This window comes from Mustelus asterias, chromosome 14, assembly GCF_964213995.1.
Source record: "Mustelus asterias chromosome 14, sMusAst1.hap1.1, whole genome shotgun sequence".
NCBI lineage: Eukaryota > Metazoa > Chordata > Chondrichthyes > Carcharhiniformes > Triakidae > Mustelus > Mustelus asterias.
In genome coordinates, this window is record NC_135814.1 from 103,482,846 (window position 1) to 103,502,662 (window position 19,817).

The following is a 19,817-nucleotide window of genomic DNA, read 5'->3' on the forward strand; positions in this document are numbered from 1 at the left end:
GGGTGATGGGGGTGGGTCAGTGTGCAGAGAGGAATGACGGGGGGTCAGTGAGCAGAGGGAGGGTGATGGGGGGGGGGGTCAGTGAGCAGAGAGGAATGATGGGGGGTCAGTGAGCAGAGGGGGGGTGACAGGGCGGGGGGGTCAGTGAGCTGAGGGAGGGTGATGGGGGGGGTCAGTGAGCAGAGGGAGGGTGATGGGGGGGGGGGGTCAGTGAGCAGAGAGGAATGACGGGGGGTCAGTGAGCAGAGGGAGGGTGATGGGGGGGGGGGGGGTCAGTGAGCAGAGAGGAATGACGGGGGGTCAGTGAGCAGAGGGGAGTGACGGGGGGGTCAGTGTGCAGAGGGGAGTGACGGGGGGAGGGGGCAATGTACCGAGGGGAGTGTACCTGTTGTAGGATTAATGCCAGGCGCAGGAGTTAGTTGAGCAGAAACAGTGAGCTCGCTCGCTGTCTGTGCTTAGGGATATTTCTCGACAAGGTTCGGCCTTTAAAAAGGTCGAACTATTTGGTAACGACCCCATGAACTGCAGAGTCAAGAGCCTGCGACAGAATGTGCTGCAGCTATTCCAGGCCCGGGATTGTATATCACAGCAGATGTTCCTGTCTGTTTCGCCCACTCGGTACGGGTCGTTTAACATGAAGACTAATTGCAAATTGTTCAGCCTCTGCTCCATGACAATTTGAAAAATAAATGAACAGCCAACAGCCCATGTGCTCTGCATCTGGCATGTGAGACCTCCCAGAACGGCGAGGATTACACCAGTCTGGCAACGCAGAGTGGATCACAACAGTCACAGAATAATGTGACATTCATCCTCAAGCAACCATGGAGACCAAGTCCCCATGAGAATAGTGGACAAACCTCAAATGTGTTCAACCAGCAGTTACATGTTATTGGCCTCCCTGTCTCTCGAGTCACAATGGCTGCTTGCTGATGGCGCGCGTCTGGGTGGAATATATGGCGGTTCCAGGCTGCCAAACACCGGAGCGCCCCTCTCGGCCTTGCCAATGGAGTCCAAAGGAGAGCGAACATGATGTTTGGAGCCACCAGAACATGCTCAATCACAAAGCACTCACTCACACAAACTAAGGGGCAATTGAGCCAATCCACTTACCCTTTGGATTGTGGGAGGAAACCCTCGCAGACACGGGGAGAATGTGCAAACTCCACACAGGCAGTGACCCGAGGCTGGAATTGACCCCGGGTCCCTGGCGCTGTGAGGCAGCAGTGCTAATCACTGTGCCACCTCATGTGTTAGCCAGCTACAGGTTGCATAACACAGGCAGCACTCCCATGTGTGCAGCCTGATATCATGTCTTTGAATGAAGTTCCAATGGGGCAGTGTGTAGAAGAGGAAGGCTCCTTATGCACTCCAGACATAATGGTGCAGGAGCAAGCAGAGCACTCATTGCTCGAGATACTCCAGCTATGGCTGGATGGGTAGGAGTTGAACCAAGTGAGGAAAGTTTCACTGAGTTAGATAACAGACAAGAGGTGCTTGGTTTGGTCAGTCTCGTCAAAGGGCGGCACGGTGGCACAGTGGTTAGCACTGCTGCCTCACAACACCAATGACCAGGGTTCAATTCCCGGCTTGGGTCACTGTCTGTGCGGAGTTTGCACGTTCTCCCCGTGTCTGCGTGGGTTTCCTCCGGGTGCTCCGGTTTCCTCCCACAGTCCAAAAGACGTGCTGGTTAGATGCATTGACCCGAACAGACGCCGGAGTGTGGCGACTATGGGATTTTCACAGTAACTTCATTGCAGTGTTAATGTAAGCCTTACTTGTGACAATAATAAATAAATTTAAAAACTTACAAAGTTGAGAGGGATGAGGAGGGATATTTTACCATCGTGACTACACAGAAAATGTTAACTGCGACTTTGATGAGGCTGTTTCAGTGAGGTGGCAGAGTCCCAAACCCGCGTGAAAGTTGGGCACAGATTTGAGGGGTAACAAATTATTCAGTGACACTGGAGAGGTCCGCAAGGGTAGAGCTGTTAAGGGTGCTTTATTTTGAGGGAGCAGCACAGGTCCTGAGATGGACTCACATACAGGATCAGTCAACTTAGAGGGGAGCAGGTGAGCTGTCAGGAAGTGAGTGGAAATAGGATCAACGATGTAGACAGTGGGTCTCTTGGACAAGATAAGCTTGGGGGCGGGGGAGGCATGAGAGAAACTGGAGTAAGTTACAGATGTGGAGATGCCGGCGATGGACTGGGGTGAACACAGTAAGGGTTTTAACAACACTAGGTTAATGGTAAAGCTAATGGTATTTGCTACCAAATAAACCTTTTGGACTTTAACCTGGTGTTGTTAAAACTCTTAGTAAGTTACAGAGCCAGGGAAAGGTCAGAAAGGGGGAGATGTGTGGGATATGTTGATTGGCCATGCTAAATAGCCTCTTAGTGTCCCAGGATGTGTAGGTTAGAGGGATTAGTGGGGTAAATATGAGGGGTGACAGGGATAGGTCCTGGGTGGGATTGTTGGTCGGTGCAGACTCAACGGGCCGAATGGCCTCCTTCCTCACTGTAGGAATTCTATGATTAGCAGGAAAGGGCAGAGGGCTGCTGAACAGACAGTCTCGCTCTGAGTGACAGAGATGTCCACTTATTACTATAAAGATTGTTTCAGCTTACACGGGATTTTGACAAAGACAGAGAAGCTATTTAGCATCGCCCTAGAGAAGTTCACATCCTGGTGCGAGCCTGGTTTTCAATCAATATGTTCGGCAGGAGGTTTTGCTGAATTGGCAACACAGGACCGCAAGGATCCGTGTCAGAAGGTTTGTCATTGCGTTTGCAGAGATAAATTTCAGAGTGACGTCGGCAACCTTTAAAACACAAAGCTGAGGAAGACTGTCCACAGGGAGTCACAAGACTGGGAAAGGAATGGGGAGACAAGTCTATAGTGATCCCAAAACAGAAAAATGCTGGGAAGTCTCAGCAAGTCTGACAGCATCTGTGGAGAGAGAATGGAGCCAACGTTTCGAGTCTGGATGACCCTTCGTCAGAGGCAAAAAATTATTCATCTAGACTTGAAACGTTGGCTCTATTCTCTCTCCACAGATGCTGTCAGACCTGCTGAGATTTTCCAGCATTTTTCTGTTTTTGCTTCAGATTCCAGCATCCGCAGTATTTTGCTTTTATATAAGACTATAGTGATATCCAGAGCCCCTTCCTAATTTAATCCATTCACTTCATAGTTATGACTCAAGTATCCAATTTTAGATTTCATTCACCTGCCTAATCTCAATCATGTAAAGTTTTGGCTGAATCCACTATTGCATTGACCTATTCCAGCTTAGTCAGTGACAAGTGGATTTCTTTGTGTGGCCAGTGACTCTGGGTGACTCCATTCAACCTCACCCGCCAGTCTGACAATACACCCCTCGCACTGCTTTTGTTGTTCAGCCTCGCACTCTATCCTGTGGCTTTTAATTTCGTTCTTGTGACACTTTGTCAGGTTGAATGAACCATCTTTGTTTATCTTTCTATTCAAGATGATTTGTCGGGCCAGCTGGACCTGTCTAATCTCAGCTGAATGCTGCTGGACAGGTTCTAGTCTAGTAGAACAGTACAGCACAGAACAGGCCCTTCGGCCCACGATGTTGTGCCGAGCTTTATCTGAAACCAAGATCAAGCTATCCCACTCCCTATCATCCTGGTGTGCTCCATGTGCCTATCCAATAGCCGCTTAGGATGCAACAAATTCCGCTCTAGGATGCAACAAATTCCAGTACTTTTCCGGCTGATGCGAGGCCACAAGTCTGGTTTTATCACGGGGTCAGAGATACCTCAGTTGAGGGACTGAGCCTTCTGTTTGCAGTACAGTGATTCCTTCCTGGTGACAGATAGTGCTACTGTAAACATTCCTCACAGTCTGCTTCAGAATCCCAGGATATACACCAGCTGACCTGGTGACACAGAGTTCACCGGAGATTCTACAGACGCTGTGTGGCAACTCCATTGTTACCCTGCATTCCTGAACGCTCGGAGCACATTCTTCTGCAAACGGAGAGGGTGGGAAGGGGAACGGAGAGGGTAAAAATAACTATTGTTTTTCCCAGAGAGAATTACCTTTAGAGTTCTAGTTGGAGCCCAGCCTGTGCCGTCAATGGAGTGTTCTCTCAGTAAGCTGCAAACACAAGAGGAAAATGTCAGCAGACAGGATGCCAATGGTGCTTTGCCCGTGGAGGAGATGCCAACACCAAAACCATTGAAAACGAGCGGCTATGCCATGAAACAGTCGGCTACGCCTCCCAATAATTAAACTCCCCTTTCTCAAATGTTTCAAACACAACAAAGCAGCCTCAACGCATTCTTTAAACTTGATGTGGAGATGCCGGCGTTGGACTGGGGTGGGCACAGTAAGAAGTCTCACAACACCAGGTTAAAGTCCAACAGGTTTATTTGGTAGCACGAGCTTTCGGAGCGCTGCTCCTTCATCAGACGAAGGGGCAGTGCTCCTTTAAACTTGTTGCAGGACCATTGGTCGAGTTTTATTTTCGTTATCAAATGGTCGCTGAGGTTCCACCAAAATAACAAGAGTGTTTGGAATTGTTACTTGGGCGGCACAGTGGTTAGTGCAGCTGCCTCACAGTGTCAGGGACCCGGGTTCAATTCCCAGCTTGCGACACTAATAAATAAACTCAAACTAAACTACTTACACCAGAATCAACACTTGAAAGTGTGAGCATGCACACAGTCAGACTGCAGACATCCAGAGCATGTCTGGCCTGTACACATTTGGACCGCTTGTATCCAGAGCACTTGTGAAACACATGCAGCCAGATTGTGTACATCTTTTTTTCTTCAATCGTGGGACATGGGTGTCACTGGCTGGTCAGCATTATTGCCCATCCCTAGTTACCCTTGGAGGGCAGTTGAGAGTCAACCACATTACTGTGGCTCTGTAGTCACATGTGGGCCAGACCGGGTAAGGACGGAAGATTTCCTTCCCTAAAGGGCATTAGTGAACCAGATGGGTTTTTCCGACAATGGTTTCATGGTCATCAGTAGATTCTTAATTTCAGATATTATTTATTGAATTCAAATTCCACCATCTGCTGTGACAGGATTCGAACCTGGGGTTCCCAGAACATTAGCTGAGTTCCTGGATTAATCGTCTAGTGATAATACTACTAGCTCATTGCCTCCCCATGAGTAGTAGGCCATTTGGCCCCTCGAGCCTGTCCCACCATTCATGGCTGATCTGGTTGTGGTCTCAACTCCACTTTACTGCCTGCCCACTATAATCTGTGACTCTGTTGTAGATCAGAAATCTGTCCAGCTCAGCCTGGAGGCGATTCAATAATCCAGCTCAGCCTGGAGGCTATTCAATAACCCAGCTCCACTGCTCTCTGCGTTAGAGAATTGCAAAGACTGACAACCCTCAGAGAAGAATTGGTTCCTCATCTCCATCTTACGTGACACTCCCCCTGCCCCATTTATTTTTACACTGTGCCCTCTAGTTCTAGATTCCACACCGCCCCCCTCCTCCCCAAGGTGAAATATCTCTCAGCATCTTACCCTGTCGAGCCATCTCAGAATCTTGAATGGTTGAATTCATTCTTCTGAACTCCGATGAGTACAGACCCCAACCGGCACAAACTCCCACCACTACACTTCAAAAGGCACTTCACTGGCTGGAAAGCACGTTGGCATGGCGTGAGGTTGCGAAAGGCGCTACATAAATGCAAGTTTTCTGCCTCTTTCACACATGCAGTAGTGTAGTGGCTGCATTTCAATGGCAGTACGACACAGGTAGTTTGATCAGACTGTGGAGAAGTCACATACCTCCAAAGGGTGAAAATACCCCACTGTCAAGGGGGTATGTTTTAGGTTAAACTAATAGTCAAATTAACTTCGAGGAATTGAAACACACAGAGCCAAATAATACAAGAAATTGGCAGCACAAATACTTATAAATCATAGAATCATTCGGCCCATCGAGTCTGCATCGACCACAATCCCACCCAGGCCCTATTTCCCTAACCCCACGTATTCACCGTAGCTAATCCCCCTGACACTAGGGTCAATTCATCATGGCCAATGCACCTAACCCACACATCTCTGGAGTGTGGGAGGAAACCGGAGCACCCGGAGGAAACCCACGCAGACACGGGGAGAATGTGCAGACTCCACACAGGCATAATCAACTGCTGCATTTGTCCGCAAGAGTTTAAATGATCTTAAATCAGTATAGATTTCTGAGGAGCCCAATTGCTTAGATGACTTCTTAGTGTGATGTTTATACCTGTGTAAAGGGAATATTCTTGCCGACCACATGGGAGGCTAAAAATCAATTATAAAAACTGAGAGATTGCTGAAAGCGCGCATGCTTACTTTGAACACTTACCAGAGGAGGATTAGCATTGCTTTTATTGCAAAAGAAGCTCTTTCTGTCCAAACTAATAGAAACCTGAGACATTAACTATCTTCTTCTAACTATCTTCAACACCAGGTTAAGAAACCCTGATGTTCAAGTTAGTGATATTGAATTGATCTCACAACTGTTGACAGTTGTCAGTGTCAGAACCACATTTTCCTGAGGATTGTTACCGCACCTCAGGAAGGGTATATTGGGTTGGGTTCCATAGGCCCTCACCCTGCCCCAACACCCGACCACCTCACTGGCTAAAAGGTTTGCCCACGATCCCTGACAGCCTTCCTGCAGGAACTTAAAGCTGGGAGCAGCGTTAATTGCTTTAAGGTGAGACTTGCACCCCATTCTCAGGAGGATGCCCTGCCATAGAGGGTTGCTGGCTAAACCCAGCAGCATCACCAGGAGCAGGTGCCCACTGCTAGGACCACAGGCTGTCCCGCCACGCCGAGGGGCCCAGGTCGGTCCAGGGTCAGGGGCTTCGGTTAGCACTGCTGCCTCACAGCGCCAGGGACCCGGGTTCAATTCCCGGCTTGGGTCACTGTCTGTGTAGAGTCTGCACGTTTTCCCCATGCTTGCGTGGGTTTCCTCCGGGTGCTCCGGTTTCCTCCCACAGTTCAAAGATGTGCGGGTTAGGTGGATTGGCCATGCTAAATTGCCCCTTAGTGTCAGAGGGACTAGCAGAGTAAATGCATGGGGTTATGGGGATGGGGTCTGGGTGGGATTGTGGTCAGTGCAGACTCGATGGGCCGAACGGCCTCCTTCTGCACTGTAGGGAGTCTATGGCATTCTATGACAGTCACACCGCCAGGTCCACTGACTCAACTGAAGACGTGTACCTCATTATCTAAAAATATATCCTTAAACAAAATGCACAAACCTGTTGTAACGGAACAAAATCCAAGAAGATAAGCAAGCAATACCTTAAACAGATTTCTCCCGTCTCAGTAATATTGGGGTGCCAAATTCTGGTCAAACATTTCACCTTGGGAGGCTGCAGAGAAAGAACAAAACATCATGTTCACGTTCCAGATGGCGATGAGCTGGATGGAACAGTGTGTGTGTGTGAATGGTAACCGGCCACCACGAAGTCAATCGGGAGCAAAATGGGAATTGTGCGTGTTACATTTACAAAACCTTTCAGAGGAAAGCCTCGGTTCAATGACAAAACTTCCAAGATACAACAACTCAGGAAGCAATGTGGTTTCACATGGCAAGTGAACAGACAAAGCAGCAAATGATGCTCAACAACCAAGCAGAGAAATCAACGTTTGCAGAGGAATTTTGCTAACCAAGAAATTAATTGCAGTTTCAGATGTAGAAATGTATTGGCTTAGACATACGCACCAGATACTGCACGTAAAATCACTGGCCAACCGGGAAAACAATACAGGGGTAGCAATCTCACCGATGCCCATGTGTGAATGTGAGTGTGTGAATGTGTGCACGTGTGTGTGTGAGAGAGTGTGAATGTGTGAGTGTGCGTGAGTGTGTGAGTGAGAATGTGTGAATGTGTGAGTGTGCGTGAGTGTGTGAGTGAGAATGTGAGTGCGTGTGTGAATGCGAGTGTGAGAGAATGAGTGTGTGTGTGTGTGAGTGTGTGTGTGTGTGAGAGAGTGTGTGTGTGTGCGATAGAGTGTGTGTGTGTGCGATAGAGTGTGTGTGTGTGCGATAGAGTGTGTGTGTGTGCGATAGAGTGTGTGTGTACATGTGTGAATGCATGTGTGTGTGTGAGAATGCGTGTCTGTGTGTGTGTGTGAGAATGTGAGAGAGAGAGAATGTGTGAGAGAGAAAATGTGTGCGAGTGTGCGCGCGTGTGAATGTGTGTGTGAATGTGTGTGTGAACGTGAGTGAGTGTGTGTGAGAATGTGAGTGAGTGTGTGTGAGAATGTGAGTGAGTGTGTGTGAGAATGTGAGTGAGTGTGTGTGAGAGAGAGCGAATGTGTGTATGTGAGTGGGTGTGTGCGTGAATGTGTGAGAGAGTATGTGTGTGTGAATGAGAATGTGTGTGTGTGTGTGAATGTGTGTGTGTGTTTGACTGTGCAAGTGTGTGTGAATGTGTGTGTGAGAGTGAGAGTGAGTGAGTGAGTGAGAGTGAGTGAGAGAGAGTGAGTGAGAGTGAGAGAGTGAGTGTGTGTGTGTGTGTGTGTGTGTGTGAATGTGAGTGTGTGAATGTGAGTGAGCATGAGTGTGTGCGTGTGAATGCGAATGTGAGTGTGTGTGAGAGAGTGTGTGTGTGTGAGAGAGTGTGTGTGAGAGAGTGTGTGAGAGAGAGTGTGTGAGAGAGAGTGTGAGAGAGAGAGTGTGAGAGAGAGAGTGTGAGAGAGAGAGTGTGAGAGTGTGTGAGAGTGTGTGAGAGAGAGTGTGAGAGAGAGTGTGTGAGAGAGAGTGTGTGAGAGAGAGTGTGTGAGAGAGTGTGTGAGAGAGAGTGTGTGAGAGAGAGTGTGAGAGAGAGAGTGTGAGAGAGAGTGTGCGAGAGTGTGCGAGAGTGTGCGAGAGAGTGTGCGAGAGAGTGCGTGCGAGAGAGTGCGTGCGAGAGAGTGCGTGTGAGAGAAAGTGTGTGAGAGTGTGAGAGAGAGTGTGTGAGAGAGTGTGTGAGAGAGTGTGTGAGAGAGTGTGTGAGAGAGTGTGAGAGAGAGTGTGAGAGAGAGTGTGAGAGAGAGTGTGAGAGAGCGTGCATGTGAGAGAGAGTGTGTGTGTGTGAGAGTGTGTGCGAGTGTGAGTGTGTGTGAGTGTGAGCGTGAGTGTATGAATGTGTGCTGTGTGTGAATGTGAGAGTGAGTGTGAGTGTATGTGAGTGCGTGAATGCGAATGCGCCTGAGAGCGTGTCGCGCGCGCGAGAGAGTGCGCGCGAGAGTGTGAATGTGAGTGTGAATGTGAGTGTGAATGTGTGTGTGAATGTGTGTGTGAATGTATGTGTGAATGTACGTGTGAATGTATGTGTGCGTGTGTGAACGTGTGTATGTGAACGTGTGAGAGTGTGAATGTGAGAGTGTGAATGTGTGTGTGAGAGTGAGAGAGAGAGAGTGTGTGTGTGAGAGTGTGAGAGAGAGTGTGTGTGTGAGAGTGTGAGAGAGAGTGTGTGTGGGAGAGTGTGTGTGAGAGAGTGTGTGTGTGTGTTTGTGAGAGTGTTTGTGAGAGTGTGTGCGAGTGTGTGAGAGAGAGTGTGTGTGGGAGAGTGTGAGAGAGTGTGTGTGGGAGAGTGTGAGAGAGTGTGTGTGGGAGAGTGTGAGAGAGAGTGTGTGTGGGAGAGTGTGAGAGAGAGTGTGTGTGGGAGAGTGTGTGTGGGAGAGTGTGTGTGAGAGAGTGTGTGTGTGTTTGTGAGAGTGTGCGCGAGTGTGTGCGCGAGCGTGCGCGAGCGCGCGCGCGTGAGAGCGAGTGTGAATGTGAGTGTGTGTGAATGTGAGTGTGTGTGAATGTGAGTGTGTGTGAGTGAGAATGTGGGAGTGTGTGTGAATGTGAGTGTGTGTGAATGTGAGTGTGTGTGAGTGAGAGTGTGTGAGTGAGAGTGTGTGAGAGTGAGAATGTGGGAGTGTGTGTGAGTGAGAGAGAGTGAGCATGTGTGAATGTGAGCGTGTGTGTGTGAGAGTGGAGTTGGTTGGGGTACAGTGTGTGCGAGAGGGTGGGGAGTTGGATGGGGTACAGTGTGTGTGTGAGGGTGGGGAGTTGGATGGGGTACAGTGTGTGTGTGTGTGGGGGGGGGTGTTGGATGGGATACAGTGTGTGTGTGAGGGTGGGGAGTTGGATGGGGTACAGTGTGTGTGTGTGAGGGTGGGGAGTTGGATGGGGTACAGTGCGTGTGAGGGTGGGGAGTTGGATGGGATACAGTGTGTGTGTGAGGGTGGGGAGTTGGATGGGGTACAGTGTGTGTGAGAGGGTGGGGAGTTGGATGGGGTACAGTGTGTGTGAGAGGGTGGGGAGTTGGATGGGGTACAGTGTGTGTGAGGGTGGGGAGTTGGATGGGGTACAGTGTGTGTGTGAGGGTGGGGGGTTGGATGGGGTACAGTGTGTGTGTGTGTGAGGGTGGGGAGTAGTTGGATGGGGTACAGTGTGTGTGAGGGTGGGGAGTTGGATGGGATACAGTGTGTGTGTGAGGGTGGGGAGTTGGATGGGGTACAGTGTGTGTGTGGGGGTGGGGAGTTGGATGGGGTACAGTGTGTGTGTGAGGGTGGGGAGTTGGATGGGGTACAGTGTGTGTGTGGGGGTGGGGTGTTGGATGGGGTACAGTGTGTGTGAGAGGGTGGGGAGTTGGATGGGGTACAGTGTGTGAGAGGGTGGGGAGTTGGATGGGATACAGTGTGTGTGTGAGGGTGGGGAGTTGGATGGGGTACAGTGTGTGTGTGAGGGTGGGGAGTTGGATGGGGTACAGTGTGTGTGTGTGAGAGGGTGGGGAGTTGGATGGGGTACAGTGTGTGAGAGTGGGTGGGGAGTTGGATGGGGTACTGTGTGTGTGTGTGTGAGGGTGGGGAGTTGGATGGGGTACAGTGTGTGTGTGGGGGTGGGGAGTTGGATGGGGTACAGTGTGTGTGTGTGAGGGTGGGGAGTTGGATGGGGTACAGTGTGTGTGAGAGGGTGGGGAGTTGGATGGGGTACAGTGTGTGTGTGTGAGGGTGGGGAGTTGGATGGGGTACAGTGTGTGTGTGAGGGTGGGGAGTTGGATGGGGTACAGTGTGCGTGTGTGTGTGAGGGTGGGGAGTTGGATGGGGTAGTGTGTGTGTGTGTGTGAGGGTGGGGAGTCGGATGGGGTACAGTGTGTTTGTGAGGGTGGGGAGTTGGATGGGGTACAGTGTCTGTGTGAGGGTGGGGAGTTGGATGGGGTACAGTGTGTGTGTGAGGGTGGGGAGTTGGATGGGGTACAGTGTGTGTGTGAGGGTGGGGAGTTGGATGGGGTACAGTGTGTGTGAGAGGGTGGGGAGTTGGATGGGGTACAGTGTGTGTGAGAGGGTGGGGAGTTGGATGGGGTACAGTGTGTGTGTGAGAGGGTGGGGAATTGGATGGGGTACAGTGTGTGTGAGAGGGTGGGGAGTTGGATGGGGTACAGTGTGTGTGAGAGGGTGGGGAGTTGGATGGGGTACAGTGTGTGTGAGAGGGTGGGGAGTTGGATGGGGTACAGTGTGTGTGAGAGGGTGGGGAGTTGGATGGGGTACAGTGTGTGTGAGAGGGTGGGGAGTTGGATGGGGTACAGTGTGTGTGAGAGGGTGGGGAGTTGGATGGGGTACAGTGTGTGTGAGAGGGTGGGGAGTTGGATGGGGTACAGTGTGTGTGAGAGGGTGGGGAGTAGGGAAACAGGATTCTAACAGGATTGTAGAATGGCTGTTTTGGAACAAATAATAAAGCTGTAAGGCTGTGAAAAGCTTGGTCACAGACTGTCCTGAGGGCCTCCCACAGGCTAAGTGAGATGGCTATTCTGTAACAAGTTTCCTACCAGCTAAACAAAGACAATTATGTGGCAGATTCCTGTATTGATAAAAGGAAAGTAATATCCGCCAGTTCAGATAAACAGGAATGGTTCCGCAGTTTAGTATTCCGCTCACGATCTGCAGCTTTTAGCCATCAGCAGGGACCTGTTTTATTGACGACAGCCTGATCTGCACTCCGTGTGCGCAGAGCAAAGAGTTCAGTTTATCTGGGAGTTAATGGCTTTACTATAAATCCGCACAAATGTCACGTACCCACCCAGAGAGCAATGCCTTTATCAGGACACTGCGTATAATTTCATCCTGATCCAGATACGCTGAAACAAACTTCCACAGGATTAATCCGTGGCCCCGTGCATTCCTGCAGGATTTACCAGCGTTAAATCCCAGCCGAGCTGTGAGTCACAATCCAGTCACCCCCAGAGCCGTCCCCATAATCCAGTCACCCCCAGAGCCGTCCCCATAATCCAGTCACCCCCAGAGCCGTCCCCATAATCCAGTCACTGCCAGACACATCCCCACAATCCAGAGTCACTCCCAGACCCCTCCCCACAATCCAGAGTCACTCCCAGACCCCTCCCCACAATCCAGGATCACTCCCAGACCCCTCCCCACAATCCAGAGTCACTCCCAGACCCCTCCCCACAATCCAGGATCACTCCCAGACCCGTCCCCACAATCCAGAGTCACCCCCAGAGCCGTCCCCACAATCCAGAGTCACCCCCAGACCCCCTCCCCACAATCCAGGATCACTCCCAGACCCGTCCCCACAATCCAGAGTCACTCCCAGACCCCTCCCCACAATCCAGGATCACTCCCAGATCCCTCCCCACAATCCAGGATCACTCCCAGATCCCTCCCCACAATCCAGAGTCACTCCCAGACCCGTCCCCACAATCCAGAGTCACTCCCAGACCCCTCCCCACAATCCAGAGTCACTCCCAGACCCCTCCCCACAATCCAGAGTCACTCCCAGACCCCTCCCCACAATCCAGAGTCACTCCCAGATCCCTCCCCACAATCCAGGATCACTCCCAGATCCCTCCCCACAATCCAGAGTCACTCCCAGACCCCTCCCCACAATCCAGAGTCACTCCCAGACCCCTCCCCACAATCCAGAGTCACTCCCAGACCCCTCCCCACAATCCAGGATCACTCCCAGATCCCTCCCCACAATCCAGGATCACTCCCAGACCCCTCCCCACAATCCAGAGTCACTCCCAGACCCCTCCCCACAATCCAGAGTCACTCCCAGACCCCTCCCCACAATCCAGAGTCACTCCCAGACCTCTCCCCACAATCCAGAGTCACTCCCAGACCCCTCCCCACAATCCAGAGTCACTCCCAGACCTCTCCCCACAATCCAGGATCACTCCCAGACCCCTCCCCACAATCCAGAGTCACTCCCAGACCTCTCCCCACAATCCAGAGTCACTCCCAGACCCCTCCCCACAATCCAGGATCACTCCCAGACCCCTCCCCACAATCCCGGATCACTCCCAGACCCGTCCCCACAATCCAGAGTCACTCCCAGACCCCTCCCCACAATCCAGAGTCACTCCCAGACCTCTCCCCACAATCCAGAGTCATTCCCAGATCCCTCCCCACAATCCAGGATCACTCCCAGACCCCTCCCCACAATCCAGAGTCACTCCCAGACCTCTCCCCACAATCCAGGATCACTCCCAGACCTCTCCCCACAATCCAGAGTCACTCCCAGACCTCTCCCCACAATCCAGAGTCACTCCCAGACCCCTCCCCACAATCCAGAGTCACTCCCAGACCTCTCCCCACAATCCAGGATCACTCCCAGACCCCTCCCCACAATCCAGGATCACTCCCAGACCCGTCCCCACAATCCAGGATCACTCCCAGACCCGTCCCCACAATCCAGAGTCATTCCCAGACCCCTCCCCACAATCCAGAGTCACTCCCAGACCCCTCCCCACAATCCAGAGTCACTCCCAGACCTCTCCCCACAATCCAGGATCACTCCCAGATCCCTCCCCACAATCCAGGATCACTCCCAGACCCGTCCCCACAATCCAGGATCACTCCCAGACCCCTCCCCACAATCCAGAGTCACTCCCAGACCTCTCCCCACAATCCAGGATCACTCCCAGAGCCGTCCCCACAATCCAGAGTCACTCCCAGACCCCCTCCCCACAATCCAGGATCACACCAAGCTCTCTCCCCACAATCCAGAGTCACTCCCAGACCCCTCCCCACAATCCAGAGTCACCCCCAGACCCCTCCCCACAATCCAGGATCACTCCCAGACCCCTCCCCACAATCCAGAGTCACTCCCAGACCCCTCCCCACAATCCAGGATCACTCCCAGACCCGTCCCCACAATCCAGAGTCATTCCCAGACCCCTCCCCACAATCCAGAGTCACTCCCAGACCCCTCCCCACAATCCAGAGTCACTCCCAGATCCCTCCCCACAATCCAGGATCACACCAAGCTCTCTCCCCACAATCCAGAGTCACTCCCAGACCCCTCCCCACAATCCAGAGTCACCCCCAGACCCCTCCCCACAATCCAGGATCACTCCCAGACCCGTCCCCACAATCCAGAGTCACTCCCAGACCCCCTTCCCACAATCCAGGATCACTCCCAGACCTCTCCCCACAATCCAGATTCACTCCCGATCATTGGGCTTGTTTTTTTGGGGTCCCAGTGTGACTGCACAGATGACTGGAAACAAATCAATGTGTCGGAAGTCACTCTTTGCCTGTTGAGCAGCAGACACTGTTTGGTACACAGGCCCAGTCCTGCTCTCCCTCTGGAACAGACAGCAGTGTTGGAGCTTTACACTTTGCATTGAAGACCATTAATGCAGCAGCTAATTCCTTCCTGACGGTCGCAGGATTACACCCACTCAGGTAATGATGCCATCACCACTTTTGCAAAGCTTTGCGGCCAGCCCCCCTCCCCCCTCACTCTAGATAGCTTCACTCCCAACTAATTGCTTCTGAAGTGTAGTCGTTGCTATAGGTTAATGCAGCAGGAGATTTGCATACAGAGCGGATGGCGGGAACACCTCACCCATGAACCTGGTGAATAAAACAGGTTGGAACAAGTAAAATCTACAAAGCCAGGGTTATTATAATTAGGTCACAGTCTAGTCAGAGGAAAGGAGGCCCAACCAGGCTCAGCACACAATAGCTGCACCTTACATTCTAGACCATAAGACATAGGAGCAGAATTAGGCCATTTGGCCCATCGAGTCCATGGTTGATGATTCTCATCCCCATTCTCCCACCTTCTCTCCGTAACCCTTGACCCCCTTATTAATCAAGAACCTATCTATCTCTGTCTTAAAGACACTCAATGACCCGGCCTCCATAGCCTTCTGTGGCAATGAGTTCCACAGATTCACCGCTCTCTGGCTGAAGAAATTCCTCCTCATCTCAGTTTTAAAGGATCGTCCCTTCACTCTGAGGTTGTGCCCTCGAGTTCTAGTCTCTCTCACTAGTGGAAACATCCTCGCCACGGCCACTCTATCCCGGCCTCTCAGTATTCTGTAAGTTTCAATTAGATCCCCCCTCATCCTTCTAAATTCCATCGAGTATAGAGCCAGACCCCTCAACTCATATGACAAACCGTTCATTCCTGGGATCATTCTTGGGGCTCCTCCAAGGTCAGTTCATCCTTCCTTAGGTATGGGACCCAAAACTGCTCACAATATTCCAAATGGGATCTGACCAGAGCCTTATACAGCCTCAGCAGCACATCCCTGCTCTTGTATTCTCTGCCTCTAGCCCTCTTGGACGTAATACAGCCAACCCAGAACTCAAAATCCATGCAAGTGATCGGAGCCAGTGATGCTTTGGAACGTGCAACAGAAAGAAAATCTTTAACGTACAACTGTAACCTTAAGATCCGCAACGACTCTCACCAACATTTGCTGATGCACCACAGAAAGTAGTCTTTCTGGTTGTATCACAGCTTGGTATGGCTCCTGCTCTATCCAAGGCCGCAAGGAACTACAAAAGGTCATGAATGTAGCCCAATCCATCACGCAAATTAGCCTCCCATCCATTGACTCTGTCTACACTTCCCGCTGCCTCGGAAAAGCAGCCAGCATAATCAAGGACCCCACGCACCCCGGACATTCTCTCTTCTACCTTCTTCCATCGGGAAAATGATACAAAAGTCTGAGGTCACGTACCAACCGACTCAAGAACAGCTTCTTCCCTGCTGCCAGCAGACTTTTGAATGGACCTACCTTGCACCAAGTTGATATTTCTCTACACCCTAGCTATGACTGTTAACTACATTCTGCACTCTCTCATTTCCTTCTCTATGAACAGTATGCTTTGTCTGTATAGCGCGCAAGAAACAATACTTTTCACTGTATACTAATAAAAGTAAAGTTTATTAGTCACAAGTAAGGCTTACATTAATGCTGCAATGAAGTTACTGTGAAATTCCCCTGGTCGCCACAGTCTGGCACCTGTTCGGGTCAATGCACCCTAACCAGCACGTCTTTCAGACTGTGGGAGGAAACTGGAGCACCCGGAGGAAACCCACGCAGACACAGGGAGAACATGCAAATTCCACACAGTGACCCAAGCCGGGAATCGAACCCGGGTCCCTGGCATTGAGAGACAGCAGTGCTAACCACTGTGCCACATGTGACAATAATAAATCAAATCAAAGATTAGCCTACTGTATCCAGTGTAGGTGCCTTAGCGTGGGACTAAACACGTGACAAAAGCTGTTGCAATGAAGAAGGTGTCATCACTCTGATTTCTGACATGGTTAGTCTGATGCATTGTCACAATTTGATTTGATTTATTATTGTCACATGTATTAATACACAGTGAAAAGTATTGCTTCTTGCGCGCTATACAGACAAAGCATACCGTTCATAAAGTACACAGATGAAAAGGATAGGGTGCAGAATTTGGCATTGCAGTCACCAGAATCAAAATTTGAAAGGGGGAAACTGGTGTGACAAAACAGTAAGTAATTTAGTTTAATACTTAGCTTCAGTAACTTGAGTTCTGTCATGGTATCTAAAGGTTTAAAGAGGTTTAAAGTGCGTGTGTCAGTCAGAATCGTCATCGAAGTCACCTTGGCATCACCCCATCATGGACCGGCTGGGATGTGAGTGGCTACAGCCTCATGACGTCTGACAGTGCGGCTGTGGAGTTTGATCATGACTTTCTCTGGGGTGGCACAGTGGTTAGCACTGCTGCCTCACAGCGCCAAGGACCCAGGTTCAATTCCGGCCTCAGTTCACTGTCTGTGTGGAGTCAGCACGTTCTCCCCGTGCCTGCGTGGGTTTCCTCCCACAGTCCAAAGATGTGTGGGTTAGGCTGATTGGCTAAATTCTCCCTTGGTGTCGGGGGATTAGCAGGGTAAATATGTGGGGTTATGGGGATAAGGCCTGAGTGGGATTGTGGTCGGTGCCATCTCGATGGGCCGAATGGCCTCCTTCTGCACTGTCGGGAGTCTATGACTTGTTTTGTACTGACTTACTGACTCGGTTCAATACTGGTTCAGTCCATGAGATCATTGTCAGGATTACCTCTGCAGAATCACTCAAAAGTTCACTCCCCTCCACAAACTCTTCACTCACAACCCTCCCTCTCGTCCTCCAGTCACTCTGTCCCTCCTTCACTATCTATTCACTTACTGCCCCTCTTCCCTCACGCCTCGGTCTCCCTTTGAACTATGCATTCACGCCCAGTCCCCACCTACCCTGACCCATCTCTCCCTCTTCCCTACAAGACAGTGCTCCTCCCTCTCAGTCAGTTCAGCCGCAGCACCACCACCCGCACCTCCCTTCCCACGCAATCCACTCTCTCCCTGCCTCATCCTCCTTTGCAACTTGCAGAGTACATGCCTACCTTCCATCAGTCATTTCTCCAGAGCTTTTCTGACAGAGCCGACTATTTTCCTGTAATTAAATTGTTGGGCAGTCTTATTAAATTCAGGGGATCTAATCTGGCGCGATTCAACAAGGCACTCTCCAGAGTGCCATTGCTGCAAAATTAGCGCCGACAGCTTGAACAGGCAATTACTGCTCATGCACACATATTGCCCCCACATATCAAACATGGGACAAAGCACAGATGCCTCTTGTACGGCGATATTACTCAGGGTATTATTCAGTATTCCAACACTGAGATTTCATCATTAGGTTTGCACCCAGTCCTGTATGCATTGGAAACAGTAAGAGGGAGAGAGAGAAGGCATTACAGTATCTGCTGCAGTAATGCTTCCCACCTTCAGCGCGAGGTACAACAGTCATTCCACCGGGCTATTGGAAGCAGTGCGTCTAACAGCTGGGCATCATGGAATGAGTTCCAGCCCTACCACTACAGCTGATCATAGAAAAGAATCATAGAAAGCCTACAGTGCAGAAGGAGGCTATTCAGCCCATTGAGTTGGCACCAACAACAATCCCACCCAGGTCCTATCCCCATAACCCCACATATTTACCCTGCTAATCCCTCTAACCTATGCATCCCGGGACACTAAGGGGCAATTTAGCATGGCCAATGCACCTAACCTGCACATCTTTCGGACTGTGGGAGGAAACCGGAGCACCCGGAGGAAACCCACGGGAGAACGTGCAGACTCCACACAGACAGTGACCCAAGCCGAGGATCGAACTCGGGGTCCCTGGCGCTGTGAGGCAGCAGTGCTAACCATTGTGCCACCGTGCCGCCCTGATCTTTAGTCTGATGGCCAACGCACTCATCAACTAAGAATACATAATCATCGTTGAATCAAAATACAGCAGCATTTTGCATGGTTTTAACAGATCAGGGACTGCTCATCAAAGTTCAAATCCAAAAATTCCCACTGCTGATCAATGCCAAGGCAATCTTTCAGCTGCACACAGACTGGAAGGAGATTTTTAATCTATCTGCTCATTGAGACAATGCTGAGAATGTGCATTGAGATGACAATACAGTGAGGGATTCAAATCAGGCCTGATGTGTGGAGTGAGTGGGTGTTAGTTTGAATATAAGCACCTCACTTAGCCCATTCCAATACAGTGTCCTCACCTAATGCTTGCAACTCATTTCTGTCAAAGCCACTGCACAGTACCTAGTTGAGCTCTCTATTTGAAGAATATTACAGGTGCCCCTGGAGTACCCCACAAGTAACCAGATTTGATTAATTAAATTTCTCAGTTTAGTGGGTGGCACAGGTCTACACTTCCCGCTGCCTCCGAAAGGCAACCAGCATAATTAAGGACCCCACGCACCCCAGATACTCTCTCTTCTACTTCTTCCGTTGGGAAAAAGATACGAACGTCTGAGGTCACGTACCAACCCCCATCAGACTTTTGAATGGACCTACCTCACATTAAGTTGATCTTTCTCTACACCGTAGCTATGACTGTAACACTACATTCTGCACTCTCTCCTTTCCTTCTCTATGAACAGTATGCTTTGTATAGCGTGCAAGAAACAATACTTTTCACTGTATGCTAGTACATGTGACAATAATAAATCAAATCAAAGATCAGCCTAATGTATCCAGTGAGTGTGCCTTAGCGTGGGACTCTAAACCCGTGACAAAAGCTGTTGAACGGCCTGCTTCTGCACTGTAGGGTTCTATGATTCAAACGCTGGAATTTAAACTCATGGGGATAGAATTTGCCAGGATCATCAGGGTGGCAGGGCGGCACAGTGGTTAGCACTGCTGCCTCACAGCACCAGGGACCTGGGTTCGATTCCCGGCTTGGGTCACTGTCTGTGCGGAGTCTGCACGTTCTCCCCGTGTCTGTGTGGGTTTCCTCCGGGAGCTCTGGTTTCCTCCCACAGTCCGAAAGACGTGCAGGTTAGGTGTATTGGCCATGCTAAATTCTCCCTCAGTGTACCCAAACAGGCACTGGAGTGTGGCGACTAGGGGAGTTTCACAGTGACTTCATTGCAGAGTTCACGTAAGCGTACTTATGACACTAATAAATAAACTTTTTTAAACCTTTACAGACCCTGACCTCAAACTCAATTCTGGGTCGGGAAGTTTTGGCAGAAAGTGATCTTGGTTGT

At 50.6% G+C, this 19,817-nt stretch overlaps 1 protein-coding gene across 1 annotated transcript in view; it reads right to left on the bottom strand.

Moving 5' to 3' along the window:
• ube2f (ubiquitin-conjugating enzyme E2F (putative)) overlaps nt 1-19,817 on the bottom strand; it is a 152,290-nt gene that overhangs the window by 13,566 nt on the left and 118,907 nt on the right. The window contains exons 6-7 of the mRNA XM_078229062.1: nt 7,302-7,372; nt 4,074-4,131 (exon numbers count right to left, since the gene is read on the bottom strand). Coding sequence (XP_078085188.1) covers nt 4,074-4,131; nt 7,302-7,372 — 129 coding nt within the window. The remainder of the gene's footprint in view (nt 1-4,073; nt 4,132-7,301; nt 7,373-19,817) is intronic.